The sequence below is a fragment of the Ciconia boyciana genome, chromosome 8, assembly GCF_034638445.1.
Source record: "Ciconia boyciana chromosome 8, ASM3463844v1, whole genome shotgun sequence".
NCBI lineage: Eukaryota > Metazoa > Chordata > Aves > Ciconiiformes > Ciconiidae > Ciconia > Ciconia boyciana.
The window spans coordinates 60,628,079-60,644,852 of record NC_132941.1 but is presented as its reverse complement, the minus strand read 5'-3'; the positions used below and the strand labels follow the sequence as shown (position 1 = coordinate 60,644,852).

At 42.2% G+C, this 16,774-nt stretch overlaps 1 protein-coding gene across 8 annotated transcripts in view; it reads left to right on the top strand.

Annotated features, from left to right (window-relative positions):
- The first annotated feature begins 9,000 nt into the window (after positions 1–9,000).
- TIAL1 (TIA1 cytotoxic granule associated RNA binding protein like 1) overlaps positions 9,001–16,774 on the top strand; it is a 30,707-nt gene continuing 22,933 nt past the window's right edge. For 7 of the 8 annotated variants that reach the window (XR_012043740.1, XR_012043742.1, XR_012043741.1 and 4 more), the window contains exons 1-2: positions 9,002–9,296; positions 16,304–16,400. Coding sequence is in view for 2 of the 8 variants with exons in the window: in XM_072869514.1 (XP_072725615.1) it covers positions 9,268–9,296; positions 16,304–16,400 (126 nt within the window). In the remaining 6 variants the exon portion in view is untranslated. Of the gene's footprint in view, positions 9,297–16,303; positions 16,401–16,774 lie in introns of all 8 variants that reach the window. The other variant, XM_072869515.1, reaches the window with a different exon arrangement.

Sequence of the window (16,774 nt, the reverse complement as noted above, 5' to 3'; positions counted from 1 at the left end):
AATTTCAGGTTGCAGGTGTGCAGGTTGCAGGTTGCAAAGAATGCAGGTTGCATTCTTTGACTCACTAGTCAAAGAATATCCAGGTGAATTTTGCACAGAATCCCTATCCTGTTTTTATAACACACAGTTGTCTGTGCACACGGTTCCTCTTTTCGCCTGTTCCAGGACTAAAGTCTTAGAAACAAAATCTTTGCAAGAGTTTTTGATGCAAGGTTGTACATTCATAGCACGATGTATTCATGTGACAGGAAATTATGTTTTAACTGCACAATCAATGAGAGTGGAAAGAAGACACAGGAACCTAATATAATATTCTCATTCATCATAATTTATCATAAATAAACAAAAATGTTGAGTGATTATGAAATATGCATGATGGACACAAATACATTTTAAAAAAATTAAGTCTTATGTCAGTAGTTTGGAATACAATCTCTTTTAGTTCTGAACGGGCAAATAAAGGCATATTTTACACACTTCTGCATCATGGTTTTGGTACAATAAACTCTTGATCTGCAAGAATCAAAGCTTGGGGTAATTGTGATAAGCAGATTTAAGAAAATCATTACGTAGTCCAGGTGGTGGGAAATTTTCAACAGATTGAAGTTACAGCAACTATGTGTTTTATAGTTTGGTTTGGAAAAATAATGTGACAGTTGTCAGTACATCTGGCAAGAATTTGTGGAACCTTAAGTCCTGTAACTTCGTGTTCAGTGAAGTCCTGAGTAAAAAAGAGTGTCAGAATTGGCTCCTCTGGTTAAGATTACCAGACCTGCAGATGAACAAAAGGGACATTGGGACCTGGTCCATCTTCCACTTACTGCTCATCAAGTAGATGTCTTCTGTTAAGATGTCCAGGGAATCATATTCTCTCGGATTATTTTTGCTCAGTTTAATGACAGAAAGGAAGACGCTGTGAACATCCCTAGCTTTTGAAAGCAGCTCCAGTTAAGACAGAGATACGGTCTTCAAAGTTTATTTTTGTTAGCTTCAGGAAAGCAAAACTGCATCAGTCTATTTGTGTATTTAGCTCACTGATTTTGTCAGATCACATTTTGCTCCTGTTAGTCCTGTGGGATCACATCCAATGTTTTTTCAGAGTTTAGACTATGATCAAATAGGAACAGTGTGACATAACACAAGGTTTTATTTTATTTTAGGATACATGTGCTTTTTCTTGTTGCAAACTAACAGTTGACAAATAGATGACAAATTCTGGATGGCATTTGAACTAAACTTTCATTAAGCTGGCAGCGTCTTTACGTTTATTTTTGGTGGAATGACCTTTCAATGTGTAAAGGCCCTAGATGCTTCCTGATTAAGTTATACTTCCACGTGAGAAACACTTTCAGCTCACAGGAATTATGTGGGAACAATTGATGAAGATATCTCCTGCTTTCTCACAGCCTCCTGCTCAAATTTTAAGATAAACGGGGGGTACACGTTTACCTGAAAGATATAGCTGAAATGTCATTTGCTTTTTATTAGTTGCAGTTCCTAGTGCTGTCTGTCATCACAACCAGATGTTTTAGAAGAGTTGATGGGGTCGATGAGCTACATGAAAAAGCAGGACTCTTCTGGTTTTGACCTGTAGGTACGATTTCTTCCTCTTAGAAAAACGTAGCTAATGTTAAAATAAAAAAACACATTTCAGTGCAGCTAAAATAAAAGAGCATTTTGATGCAGCAAACTGAGCCTTCTTTGTGTTTTCTCATTTTTTACATTTTAAATCATTTGACTATTCCTTTTCCATTTACTTACACATTACTGTTAATTACTTTACATTGCTCAGCTCCCATCCTGACCTAGCTCTGGTCTCCTACCTGTCTGCTGTGAGAAAAGAGGCTCGGGTATGTCTGTATGTGTGTGCTGAGCAGTTGAAAAATTCAGATAGCTCAGACTATTAGCCTTGTCTCCTTGTAAATGTCAACCTTTCAGCTAAGTCAGATAAAACATAAATACATTTCATTTAGATGAAGCATTAGGTTTTTGGGGGAGAAATAAAAAAAAACAAACAAAAAACCCCAAGGTCAGGAGTGGAAAGCATATTCTCAGGGCATGATTTAAGTTCAGGCTCCTTTCCTGGTTGTAATCCATAATTCTGTGCTAAATCCCAGGAGTCTGACCAGTCTGACCAAGGGCTGGGTAATGGTCATGAGGAGACCTCTGAATTTTGCCCCAGGTGTTTCTATTATACATCTGAGAGCTTCCATATCTGAAGAGTTATTTTAAGTCTCACTGCACCTGCTGTTCTTTGGAAGGATAATTTGATCCATAAAGGAAGACAAATTAAAGTAATTACATTTAAAAGAGGCTGGATATCAAGACTAACCCTCTTGCTGTTGAAGTGAGGATGACGGAGAGCAAGAAAAGATTATATTTAAGTAGTCTTGTTTCCTTCCCCCTGCTTCTCAGCAGGGCTCTGACCTGGCTGTCCTGCATCTTACAGCATCACTGCTGCTCTGCGTTGTGCTGGATGAGAATAGCCCCTCAAAGACGCTCTCACAAACTGAACTCACAGAAGCGTGCTGCGCCCCAAATTTCTCCCCTCCTGCCCTGTACGTTCCTTCTTGCTTCTCGGAAAGCAGCAGTGCCAGAGGCTGCACTGGCTTCTGCTTCCCAGGGTGTCCCTATTCCTAATTCCACGTTGCCCTCCTAGGGTAGCTTGCGCTGCCTTCCAGATAGACCTCCAGTGGTCTAAGGTCATGATTAGGAACTTGAACCTTTGTTGTGTCTTGATTTCCTCCATAAACTGTAAAATGCAATGTAGAATAAAAAAAAATTAAAAGTGTTTTGAATTTAGAGCTGAGGCGAAGACAAGTTAGCAAACCATATCTGCAAAATTTCACTGCCACAGTACAGCTTCCAGACTTGCCGTATGCAATTAAGAATAAGGTATGCAAGCTAACAAGTTCTATTAGATAAGCGGCTCTGACAAAGAGATAAATCAAGAGGCTAGTCCAAAATAATTCCTTTGCTAGAGGCTATAGTTAGCGAAAACTGTTTGCAGGGAATGTTGTACCATCAGCTGCCCACTGGAATAAGTAGAGTGGTGCTGGAAAACAGAGATAACTGGGTAACCACAGATATAAATGTTATCTTAATTTCTCATTTAACTCCTTTATCATTTGATAACTTCTTCATTTCATTCCTATGCTTCCTGCCTTCTTTGTCAGTCATAGGTGTGTTGAAACAGAGGGCTGCTGACTTGGAGCATCGAGAGACTTTGTTTGCCAGTAGTTTCAGATGAGAATTGCTGTATCTTACTTAAAAGTATCACTGGTTTGTCAGGAGATGGGGGACATTAAATTTCTCTGTAGTCTTAAGTTTCTGCTTTTCATTTATAATATAAATGTAATGAAATACAAATTTGCTGAAGGTTCTTGTTATTAAGGAATGCTTCATAAAAAAAGCATTAAAGCAGCATGTGGCAGGACCCGGCACTGAGCCTTGTTGAACCCCATACAATTGGCCCCAGCCCATCGATCCAGCCTGTCCAGATCCCTCTGCAGAGCCTTCCTACCCTCAATCAGATCAACACTGCCGCACAACTTGGTGTCATCTGCAAACTTACTGAGGATGTGCTCAATCCCCTTGTCCAGATCCTTGATAAAGATATTAAACAGAACTGGCCCCAACACAGAGCCCTGGGGAACACCGCTTGTGACCGGCCGCCAACTGCAGTAAACTCCATTCACCACCACTCTTTGGGCCTGGCCATCCAGCCAGTTCTTTACCCAGCAAAGCGTACACCCGTCCAAGCCATGAGCAGCCAGTTTCTCCAGGAGAATGCTGTGGGAAACGGTGTCAAAGGCTTTACTAAAGTCCGGGTAGACAACATCCACAGCCTTTCCCTCATCCACTAAGCCGGTCACCTTGTCATAGAAGGAGATCAGGATGGTCAAGCAGGACCTGCCTTTCATAAACCCATGCTGACTGGGCCTGATCACCTGGTTGTCCTGTACATGCCATATGATGGCACTCAAGATGATTTGCTCCATAACCTTCCCCGGCACCGAGGTCAGGCTGACAGGCCTATAGTTCCCCGGATCCTCCTTCTGGCCCTTCTTCTAGATGGGTGTCACCTTTGCTAACTTCCAGTCAACTGGGACCTCCCCGCTTAGCCAGGACTGCTGATAAAGGATGGAAAGTGCCTTGGTGAGCACTTCCGCCAGCTCCCTCAGTACCCTTGGGTGGATCCCATGCAGCCCCATAGACTTGTGTGTGTCTAAGTGGTGTAGCAGGTCGCTAACCATTTCCCCTTGGATTATGGGGGCTTCATTCTGCTCCCCGTCCCTGTCTTCCAGTGCAGGGGGCTGGATACCCCGAGGTCTTACTATTAAAGACTGAGGCAAAGAAGGCATTAAGACTTACTATTAAAGACTGAGGCAAAGAAGCCTTTTCCTCATCCTTTGTCACTATGTTTCCCCCCGCATCCAATAAAGGATGGAGATTCTGCCTAGCCCTCCTTTTGTTGCTAATGTGTTTATAGAAAATTTTTTATTGTCTTTTACAACAGTAGCCAGATTAGGTTCTAGTTGGGCTTTGGCCCTTTTAATCTTCTCCTTGCATAACCTCACGACATCCTTGTAGTCCTCCTGAGTTGCCTGCCCCTTCTTCCAGAGGTCGTAGACTCTCCTCTTTTTCCTGAGTTCCAGCCAAAGCTCTCTGTTCAGCCAGGCTGGTCTTCTTCCCCGCCGGCTCATCTTTTGGCACATGGGGACGGCCTGCTCCTGCGCTTTTAAGATTTCCTTCTTGAAGAATGTCCAGCCTTCTTGGACCCCTTTGCCCTTCGGGACTGCTTCCCAAGGGACTCTGTCAACCAGTCTCCTAAACAGGCCAACGTCTGCCCTCTGGAAGTCCAAGGTAGCAGTTCTGCTGACCCCCCTCCTTACTTCTCCAAGAATCGAAAACTCTCTCATTTCGTGATCGCTATGCTCAAGATGGCCTCCAACCAACACATCACCCACAAGTCCTTCTCTGTTCGTGAGCAAGAGGTCCAGCGGGCGCCTTCCCTAGTTGGCTCACTCACCGGCTGTGTCAGGGAGTTGTCTGCCACACACTCCAGGAACCTCCTCGACTGTTTCCCCTCTGCTATATATGTCTGCTGAAAATATATTTCCAGCAGACATCTGGTAAGTTGAAGTCCCCCACAAGAACAAGGGCTAGCGATTGTGAGAATTCTCCCAGCTGCTTAGGATTCAGTGCCTAAAAAGTGGTTGTATGGAACATAAGGCTAGTCAATAGTCCTTACAGCATTTGTTAAGGAGATTGCTGCTTTGGTTGATAAAAATATCTGCAGACATAAAATGGGCCATTCTACTTAATGAATTATTGTCTTTCCATAACACTAAATTACATTCTGTTTAGCAAATCAGAGCTATAGAAAGGCATCAAGGTACATATCAAACAGATTAAGACACACTAATTAACAGACCTCAAAAAGGTACTTATTAATGGGTAAACATAATTGCATAGCAGTGTTTCCAGAGAAGTTCTCCTGGGATCAGTGCTGTCCAACACTTTGAATACTGCAAATCTGTCAGTCTTTAAACTTCGTAGAAAAACTTAGCTTTCGGTATGTACTTTCAGAAGATTTCTAAGTCAGTGTATAATTGCTTTATAAAGTGCTTCACTCCTTGGATGTTGACGTAATTAAATCTACAGCCACTTTTTGCCTACAAGTTGTAGGAACCTTACCTATCTCTGAAACTGAAACGAACCTGTTGCTTTTTAAACTCATGTCAAGACCATTTTTGTGTCAACTGATGTTCCACTTTCTAGTAAATTGTCCAGCCATTTCCTTGACCTTGTTCTCAGCTTTGGTGAAGGTTTTCTGCGATACCCTGGACTGGTGTAAGGAACAAATGCTGGGTTCCTACCAAAGGCCTCTTTGGTTTCATGGATGGAAAAGCACAATGTGGTTTAAGAAACTTCTTAAGCGTTTTTTGTAGTCATTCATTTTGGAGCCATTTGGCACAAATTATCTCCGTTATCAGGTCTTCATACCACTCCTACACTCTCAAATGACTAACAAAATACAACAGAAGCACGAGTAAATGCTGTAACTTTTGATTAATACAATCTGGGAAGCTTGAACTCAGGAAATAATTTTTCCTGCATTTAAAAAAAAAAAATTTTATGGCTGCATTAAACGAAAATACTTGCACTGACAGGGACTTGGCAGTTATGACAGTGATGCACATTACTGATGCTAGTCAGTAACGGGCACTGTAACGCCATTCTGTCTCACTGCACCTCATCCGTCACGCTGCATCGTCTCTTGTAGCTATAAGCACTGGGAACTATCATAACACTCAAAGAATGCCTGTGATTTACTGCCTATAGGCCAAATAACCAAACGTGAAATAAATAATTTCACTTATTGATCTGGAGAGATATATATATATTAAAAAAATCTACATATCCAGACACATATATCTTCTGACATGACCTTTCTCACATGCTACTTTTTAAAGTTTTCCAGGCAATGCTGGGGAAAATAAAGCAGAGAAAAACAAGGTTTAAAGGGCATGAAATGATGACAGTTTGTATGAAACTTTATTAAAGCTCTAGTGCAACATTTTTTTAAGGGAAGAGGGACATAACATTTAGTGCTGTTTTGATTGGGTTTTAGAGATAGCTGGTCATTTTGTATATGGCAGAATATTTAAAATATTTTGGTAACATAATCTTTACAAAACTACATGTCTCTGAAAGAGAAGGTGACTCTTCAATATCGCTGCTGTAAATCAAGTGTCTCTTCTCAGAGTAGCATATGGAATTAAATTATTTGTATAGATGTGTATCCAGTTCCATTCACTTTTTTAGCCCACAGACTTTACCAGGAGGCATTGCTAATCCGCATATACCACACCAGGACTTCAGTCTACCAGGTATGGATCACATAGATCCAGCAGTGAATTTTATGGGACCTACGGAGCAGTGCGAACTCCTGCTGTGCTGTTGGTTAATTTGCAGCTCCCCATGCAGGCGCTCCTGAATGCCACACAGATGGTTTGCATCATGAGTCAGTTTTGTCCATGCTATAGAAATAGGTGTTTTATATCGGGTCGCAGACTCGGGCACATGCAGGGCACTAGGCAGGCCACTCCAAAGCAATACGCAGCTGGTGTTTGCCCCTGCCACCAGTACCCACCACCTCTCTCCCTGTTCTTCGTTCCTCCTTCCACTGCTCTTGCCAGTGGCAGTATCTGACAAAAAAGTGTTTGATCCCTGCTGGATATGCAGATTCTTTATATGCAGATCTTTGGCTATTCAAAACCCATGATTAGAGTTTTCCAGTAATTCCTTATGTATTCAACCTTCTGTGTTTTTAATACAATTTTAACAGTTACTTAAGCCACCTATATCTGCATCTCCAAGCTAGAATAGCTTCTTCCAGAAATATATGCCTGGCAACAGTCTTGCGTGTTTAAGTTAAAGATAGGAAAACATTACTGTGTGAGCAGCAGGCATGAAAATATCTAGTTTGATAAGTATATAGGCAGTTTTCTTCATGATGTTACTATTTTGGAAGAGGGAGAGTATTTAAGAGTACTTCAACATTCAATATGTATACAAATTGAATTTATTCCAGAGTAAGAGTGCTGTGATTATTCTGTGGTAACCGTGCACAAGGATACTCATCCTCCGCCTATGCAGAGCTATTCTGATCCACTTCCTCATTGACAATTCCTAACTTAACTTCTCGCTAACTAAAGAAAAATAAAAGTTACCAGAAAAAGTCTTCTAGTAAACCTTTTTTTGTAGTGAGAACAGTTTAATGATGTTAGCAAGGATTTTTATGTTTGATGTAAAAAGGAGAGCACTTCCAGAAGAGTTTCCAGAAACCATTGCTCAATGCCTCTGCTGAAATTGCTGCCAAAGGATGGTGACGCACAAGGCTTCTTCCTTCGAAACTACTCTGAGACATTGTCACCGCTCCCTTGTCATTTGTCTCGAGTCTCAGTCACTGGCGCCGAGTTCTGCTTTGTGATACCACCTGTGTTTGGGGTTCTAAGTGCTAATTAGTGGTGCTTTCTTCTGTGCCTACGATAGAGGTTGGTTTCATGGTCCCAAATAACAGTGCCCTACAGTATGCTTCCTATAAAACACCCCATTATGGTATATATGGAAAGAAAGGAGACAGACAGGCCTCTTTCCCCCTCGTCTCTGCTCTTGGTGAGCCCCTTAAGCATTACACATCTCGTAACAATCATAATCTTCGCAGCTGAGACTGTACTGACGCACTGTGGTATCTGAAGACAGCCAGGCTGTATTATTGGTGCCGTATGTGGACAGAATGTAAAATCATGATCTTTGCTTGTGAACCTGACACGCAGTAACATAGCACGGTGTAAATCAGACTCACCTCAGGCAAGCACACGGCAATACATCAATATTTACAGGACGAGCCCCCTGAGGTGTATCAGATCGCTTTGTTCGTCATTTATGCACATACTACCGCCATACCTCTGCGTCAGTCCCCCACCGGACAGAAACCCCCGGGGGCCCGTGGTTCATCACGGGCTTTCCTCAGCGACTCCCAGGGCAGCGCCCGAAGGCCGGCGCTGGCGGCACGCCGCGGGGGCCGGGCCGGGCTGGGCCTGGGGCCGGGGCCGTGGCCGGGGCTGGGGCTGGGGCTGGGACCGGGACCGGCAGCCCCACTCGGCCCCGCCGCTGGCGTGAGGCAGCGGCGCAGAGAAGCGAATCTTCCCGGGCTGCTGGCAGCCAATCCGCGCCGCCTGGGCTCCCCCCCGCGGCGGGGAGGGACGCGGGCCGCCGCGCGGCCTGACACGCCCGCTGGCCCGCTCCCGCCAGGCATGCTGGGAGCGGTAGTTTCTTGCCAGCCTCGCTGCCCCTGGGCCTGCGGCGCGGTTGGCGGCCGGGGGACTACAACTCCCAGAAGGCCGGCGGGCCCCGCCCGCCGTCCCGCCGCACTCTCCCCGTCAGTGCCTACGATCCCCAGCGCGCTCCGCGGCGCGGCGGCGGGGACCGGGAAGGAGAATCCGGTCCGAGAGGGAGCGGGCCGGCGGGGCGCGGCTGCGCACAGCGCGGCTTCCTGAGTGTCTGGTGGCGGCGGCCATTTTGTGGTGCTTCTTCCCTCTCCTGTTCGGGTTGCGGTGTCGGGACCTGGCGAGGGGGCGAGACGGAGCGGGGGGAGCCGGGGCCCTCACCCTTACCTTCCCTTCGCCTCCCTGCGCGGCGGAGCCCCCCTCCGGCGCTGCCCCCGGGTGCAGCTGAGAGCGGCGCTCGCCCACCATTATGGAAGACGACGGGCAGCCCAGGACCCTGTGAGTGGGGAGGGGACCGCGGGGGAGCCGCGGGGCCGGGGGGGGGGCCCGGGGGGGGGGGGAGTGAGCCCCAGCGGGCCCTGGGCGGAGAGGGGCGGAGAGGGCCGGGCCGGCGGCGGGGCGAGGCGGGGAGAGGGATGCGCTCCCGGAGGCGTGCGTGGCCGGGCCGCGGTGGGGGCGGGGAGGCGCGGGCCGGGCGGGTGCGCGGAGAGGGGGGAGAGCGGGGCCGGGGGGCGGGGGTCCCGGGGGCGCGGAGGGAGGCGGCGGGCGGGAGAGGAGAGGAGTGGAGCGGAGGGTGCCTGAGGAGAGAGCGTGTGAGGGAGGGATGGGGAGCGGGGTCCGGAGCTGGCAGCGGGGAGGGGGAGCGGAGGCAGAGGAGACCGGGCGGCACGGGAGAGCGCAGCTGCCAGCAGCGGAGACGGGGAGGGCGCAGGCTTGCGTTGCACCGATTCAGGGCGAGAAGGGGGGAAACCGGAGCTGCCGCCGTGGTGGCGGCGAGGGGACGCGGGATTTAACGAGGTCCGTGTCCAGTGCCCGTGGGGTGTAGGCGGGGGGGGGAGCCTCGCTGCTCGGCCTGCGGGCACACGCCTCTCCCGGGCCCGGCGCCGGGAGGAGCGGGTCGGGTCGTCCGTTCTCGGGTCCCCCCTTCACAGCGGTCCCGGCGTTAGGAAAGTTCTTTGTGTTCTCCCTGCGGTGGGTGGGATGGGGAACGCCGTAAAACGACACTCTCTATAGCGGGCAGGGTAGGAAAAACTGCTTCTCCCTCCAGTATTTTACAGTGTGGTTCAATAACAGTCTCTTGGGCCCTGGCAAAAGAAATAACTATATGTTGGCCGTGTCTCTCTAGACAGTGTTTAATCAGTTGGTGGCTGTCTTCTGTTTTCTGTTTAAAAATATAAATTTGATCTTATTTGGTTGCTGTTGAGTTCTTTTCAAGTCTGCAGGTATGGTTTTGATGGTCTTTGTCCTATTGACTTATATGAGGGGGACTGGTATGTATGGTTAGGCACTTGAGAGCACATAGTTATGTTGTTGATTATTTTAACTAGTTCATAGATTTTCAGTTTCCAGTTGCCAAAGGGTGTTATGTGCTGTATGAACAGTACAGTGTTCGGGCTGTCCATATAAGAAAGGCAGTCTCAACAGTACAATGTTCAGGCTGCCCATATGAGAAACACAGCTCAAGACAGTGCAAATGAAGTCTTTGTCTATTTAGTTTTTGGGACAGTAGCCTTCAGAAAGTCTTTCAAAGATAATTTGGATTGAAGGCCACTTTAAAGAAAGAATTGCTTTAGTTTGTTTCCACTACCAAAATGATGACTTGGCATTTAAGGCTTTTCAAGGCAATTTGTGTTTTTTCCCCTTCCCATGTATGCAAAAGTTCTTTTAACTTGTTTACGGTGTAGTATAAGTACTTAGTCCTTGCTCCCTGAGATGCATAGTTTAAATAGGCATATCTTAAATGCTTTTTGTGTTGACTACCCAAATGGTCTGAGTTTGCTTGGCCTGGATAGTGGACATAGTTTTCAGAGTGTTGCTTTAGAATGAGAGGAGGGAAAAAGGGCAAAGGTACACAGCATTTTACTCATTTTAGTTTCAAGGTTCCTCTCTTCCTGACTGGCTCTTCTTTTTTGAAATAAGTGCTATATCTAGACTAAGTTTTAAAATGTTCTTTTACTGCTAACAAGTTTTGGTACTATGTTGGGAGTAGGTTCTTCTTACTAGCACATCCATGGATGACCTGACTTAGTCTATAGTTGCTGACAAGAAAAAAAATACATTTGTACTAAGATATCTGAAATAGCATCCCTACAGCTGCCCAAGATGTGTTATTGCACACATGTGGCTGTTTAATTTGTCAAACTAATAAACAGCATATATGTTCATTTCCTAGTAGTTTTGTAGTAATCACAGTCATGTAGGGCTATTTTCCTGTCATTATTTGAGGGTTTTTTTCATAGAAGACAAAAATCCTGCTGTAGCATTTCTTACATCTCCTTCTTGTCTCTACTTTTATCTGAAATATGTTTAAATTTAGAATTGCAAGTTGTGTTTTAAAGATTATTACCCTGGGTAATACTTTTCATGTAGAGCAGTTATGATCTCTCATATAAATAAAACTCACTGGCCCCCAGGAACAACTAATAATATTGTTAGTTGAACGCCTTATTTTTGTTTGTTTGTTTTTCCAGGGGGAAAAAAGTAAGTGAAGAACAACTTGTTTCTGTAGCCATTTGACCATGTGCATAGGTACTTGGTTGATAGTTTAAGTGATACTTTATGAATGTCATTGGTATTTAATTTGTTTCTTCGGGAAAGAAAAATGAAACAGGTTAGGAAGGAGTTTCTTTTTTAACACTTGCAAGCAATTTTTTTAATTATAAAAAGAAAAACCCACCTAACCACTGTTCACCTAATATTTATGCCCATCTTAAATATCTCAGGAATAATAATTGTTTCCATTTGCAGTACTTACAGGGCTGTTATGTTGTTTTCAGTCATGGTAGGTCAGTCATGAACCTCTAAGAATTCAAAATATTTTCTGAGGCTTAATATAGAAAATGGGCACCATTTGCATTTTTATTTCTCGCATTTCATAACTAGTAGGCCTTCATAGAAATGTGAAGAGTAACGTTCAATATTTTCTGTCAAAAAGTTTTCCTTACTGCTCTAAAGAATTTGAAGATAACTTGAGAAAGAGGGGCCTTTTTGTAGGTTTTGTCACACCCCTCAATTCAAATGTGATATCGAAAATTCACAATGTGTAACTTTTTAACTGGTCCTAAAATGAGCTATGGGCTTCTGATTTTTTTTTTTAATAGAACATTTGAAAGCTCTGTTTTCTGTGAGTACTGTCAGATCTCCTTCCATCACAAGCTGTATCAAAGTCCTTTTTCTACTTTAAAGTGGACACTAAGCTATCAGAAAACTAATGTATTGCTGATGTTACCGGCTGTCACTGATAACCGGAAGAAAAGTTCCAAATTTATATGTTCTTATTAATGGTTTTAGAAAAAACTTCACGAGCAGTCGCTGAATACTTACAAGTTGTTATATCATTAGCCTTGCCACAGTATATTCTAAGTGTTGTGGAATTTGGATGGAGTGCAGAAGTAAGACTTCAACTTGTGAACCAGGAGCTGGATTCACTTCTGTTATACTTCTTTTCAGTTCAGGTCTCTTGTAGAGGAATATTGTCTGGTAGTGGAGGCTACAGAGTGGATTTTTCTTGGTATCATTTTATTTCCAGTAGCGCACTAGCACTAGGCAGAGATGCTACTAGCATTTCTATGGGCTTTTCACCACATCAGTTACGTTATTGCTTATCATACTTTCTTCATTTAAATATGGAATCTGCCATTCCTTACACGTTGTCTGTGTGAGCGTGAAAACATATTTACTATCTTTCCTCCGAGTAGTATGTAGGGGAGTTTTGTGGACCTAAAAGTAGTGGCTGTAAATGTCCCTTTCTTCCTTACCTGTCTAGGATACAATGAAAACCTGTTTACCTTCACAAAGAGGATGTTTCTGCTCAAGCCAAAGAGTTTAATTCTAAAACTCATTACTTGCTGATATATGCTTCTTTTATTCTTTTGATAATTTTACAAGGTCTCTGAATTTCAAGTACACTTTCTTCTTCTTTGTGTTGTCAGCAGCATTCAAAAGTGTAATATATTGAAATTTATATCAGGAGAGATCTATATAGAGAGAGATATATATGGTTTCGGGTTTTTTTTAATGTTCTTATTAATTGGTATTTAAGTGCTTCAAACTTGCAGAAGGGAACAAACACTATTGCCTGTATGCAAAAAGCCACAACTTTTGCTGCCCTGTCACATTAACCAAGACAACAGCCTATAAAAGTATAGTAAGTGCTTCTTCTCTATGGGGTTTTATAGTTTTGAAAAAGTTTGAATAATATATCCTCTAGAAAGTAACAAAACAAAATGATTGAAATACCGTGCAATAGCATGTTAAAAGCCATAGGTTTTCTTTAGGTGTCATTCTGCTTATTTTTATTTCATAAAGTAGAGTAGAAAATACTATTTTATGTTATATCATGTATAAATTGAGCTAGAAAGGGGAAAACTGGGTGCACCAATAGGCTGGTGATGTGTGGTGGGTGATTAGCATCAGCTGAGGAAAGTTTTGTGTTTCCAGAAGGGTAAAGTTTCTGTTCCTAATGTGTTGAATATATTTCTTTCCTTAGTTATATAGTATTCAAACATTGTACACTGAAGATGTTTACTTGTATGGGGTTTTTAAGTCATCTTTAACTGTACTGAAGGAGGTAATGTTACTGCAACCTACTTTACCTAAAGACATGAAAGTAACCATCAAGTCTTATTTTGTAGTGTACTGTTTCATATTTGTAGATGTTTGTATTCCCATATTTTACATGTAGTTCAAGAGGATTGGGTCTCTGTGGATGTTGTCCTTGTTACGTGAACCTTTTATTGTGAAGTATTCTCAGCGTGTGTATTATTCAAGTTTCAGAGCGTTAGCAAGTTGCGAAAGGTATTAATGCCTTCTGACTATGGTAATATTAAACATCAAGGCAGTATTTATCATATATTTAGATAATTAATGGATCATTAGGACTTTACATCCCATTTTAATCTAGCAATCAGGTGGTCCAGAATTACACTGCTGATTTTTATGAAGAGGCAAGCTGTTTCATAACTGAAGTTTATGATGCAACATTCTCTCTCACAACTATCTTGATGAAGACACAGTGGTATTGGAAAACCACCTAGTGTCTCTTCTAGCAGTTAGTGTAACTTATCTTACCTTAATTGAATAGATTTCTAAGGAATGGCTTTTCCTGGCTTTTTTGTCAGACCAAGAGGAATTCTTCAGAATGCTTTTCAGAGTTCTTGCATTTCCAAAATCCATATTAATGCTATGCAGAAGATGCTGAGATTTTGTTTTTCTATAGTGTTAACTGTACTCCTTACCGTATCTGATTTTGCAGTAGAAATAATGTTACTAGGACTTCACTGTATTTAATTTCATGTCAATGCTACGGGACAGGTGCTTATATTAGTATGCTGTTAAGGCGTGGTGTTAACTAATACTGTTCTGCAACATAAAAAGGAAAAAAGTGCTAGTAATAAGTTCACAGCAGTACTGACACTTTGTGTGGGAATTGTTGCTGGTAATTATATTTTCCATCTGATTTTAGTAGCATCTGCAAAGGTTAATATTTCTATTTAAAGCTATTAGTGATTTACAATTTAATCTTGGTGAATGATTAACAAAAATTTAGTTAAGATTTCAGAAAGAAGGTATGGATAAATGTTTAAGTGCTAAGTTTTCAGAATAGAGAATTGAGAAATCAATGAGATGGGCAGTTTGTCCTGTAATGGGTCTTACAGAATTCTGCAGTTTTTAACTTCTTTACTGAAATGCTTCATAACAATACAGGCTGCAAATGTAGCTTCTATTAATGATTTCTATTAATTCATACATGTTTAGTAAGAAAGTAGTGAGTACATGAAATCTTTTAATGGATATATTCAGGTGATGTGATAGATAAGAAACTCACTTTAGATCTTGTGTAGCATTTAAGTCCTAACTGAGAAAGTGCAGGACTGTTTCATAGCTGTTGAAAGAATAACAACATAAACAAAAGTCTGTTGATATCATTGTGTGGTGTTCAGATGAAAACAAATAGTGTCCATTTTAATTTTGCTGAAACTAGATGAAAGTCCAGTTGTCAAATGCAGAAATTGATTTTCAAAACTTTTGAAGGGATGCCCATTACGCAAAAGAAGTGTGCACTTAAATTGCTGTACTCAAAAGAATTTGGCTTCTGCATAGACTGAGAAATGCTGGTTCACATTTATGTTCACTGAAGTGTATTAACAGTTCAGACTGACTTCAGTTTATTATGACATTCTATAATAGATCAGAGTAAAATGAATAAAATGTATATTGTTTCAACAGCTAAATCACAAAACTTCTGCTCGTGCTGTTGGTTGCATTTGAATACTCTGTCTTGACAGGCTTGCTTGTAAAGATAATTAATGTTCCTGTGCTGATGACTTTTGAGTTCTGTTGCTGTGACAAGTCTTTCTCTTAACTGATCACTTTGTTTACAATTTGATTACAAATTAGTCACTTTTTTTTTTAAGAATTCAGGTTTGCATGCATGACTCTTTCTCAGCCATCTCTGTGACCTGGTTTTACTTTTTGTGAGTGTAAAATGTAGCAGAGTATCTAGAAGTAGTTCTAAAACGCTGCTATTGGATTTCTGGCTATCTGGGTAAATCTAGGACTCTATCTAGACTTGATAGGTATTTCAAAACTTGGAATTATTTTGAAGGTTTTATAAATAAAATAATTCAGGAAGTATGGGTGATATTAAAACAACACTGCCAAAATTTTGGGGAGTTTTACAGAGGTGGTAGCTGTTGAGAGAGATGCTGTGCGGAGCATTCCGATGGCATAATGCTGCATAAATTGCCTTGCCTATTGGTGAGTGGGCTGGTTTTCCAAATGTTCAGGAAAACAGAAAAATTGAATTGGTCGCTTGCAGGGCAGCACAATTTATGTCCGATAGCTACTACTGAACTAATAGGAGTTAGATGTTGGGTTCGTACCCAAATTTAGAAGTAGTCTTGATTAGATGCTCAGTGGGAAGTGAAATTTAAAACATCTTTGCCCAGTTGGTTGCTTGTTCTACCCAACATTCTTGAGCAAAGTTCTTCCTCCTTTTGACATTTCTCTGCCAAAGAAACGATTGGCACTAGATACCGGTGTCCAGTATTATGTCTGAATCAAGCTTCATGTTCTCAGTTGTGTGACCAACTTTATAATTTAGAAACCACATGAATGCTGCATTAAAACTATATCATGAAATAATTTGTAAATACTATCTTTAAGATACCTGGGATATTTAAAGGGAGATTTTTCATAGTCATTTAAGATTTTAAAATCATAATTACATTTGAAAAGATGAAAATTTCTGGTTTAAAATGTCGTGTTTTTATTTCCTTGTGTAGCTATGTAGGAAACCTCTCCAGAGATGTGACTGAAGTTCTTATACTTCAGTTATTCAGCCAGATCGGACCATGCAAAAGCTGTAAAATGATAACAGAGGTAAGGCCTTCCACATCCAGGGGGGTAGCAAATATAGTGTAACTTAGGATAAAGTTATGCAAAATAAATGGAGTGGGGGGCTTCTTTTGGCATTACTGGTAGTGGTTTTTTTAGGTTGATTGTGTTTGGCTTTTGGGATAACTTTTTGCAGAAGAGACCTGATGTTGTGTACAGTCCTGTATTTTTGCCTGAAGCCCTGATGTACCCTTTACCAGCTGATGATGAGATTCTGCTTTATTTAAAGTATTGTTACCCCATCTTTTCAGAACAAAGTTGTTCTGATGATCAGAAACCTTATTATTTCAAGTGTTATTCATGGCTGTTTTGTACTCTTTTCACTTTATTTGAACATGAACATCAGTAATTCTTTTCCC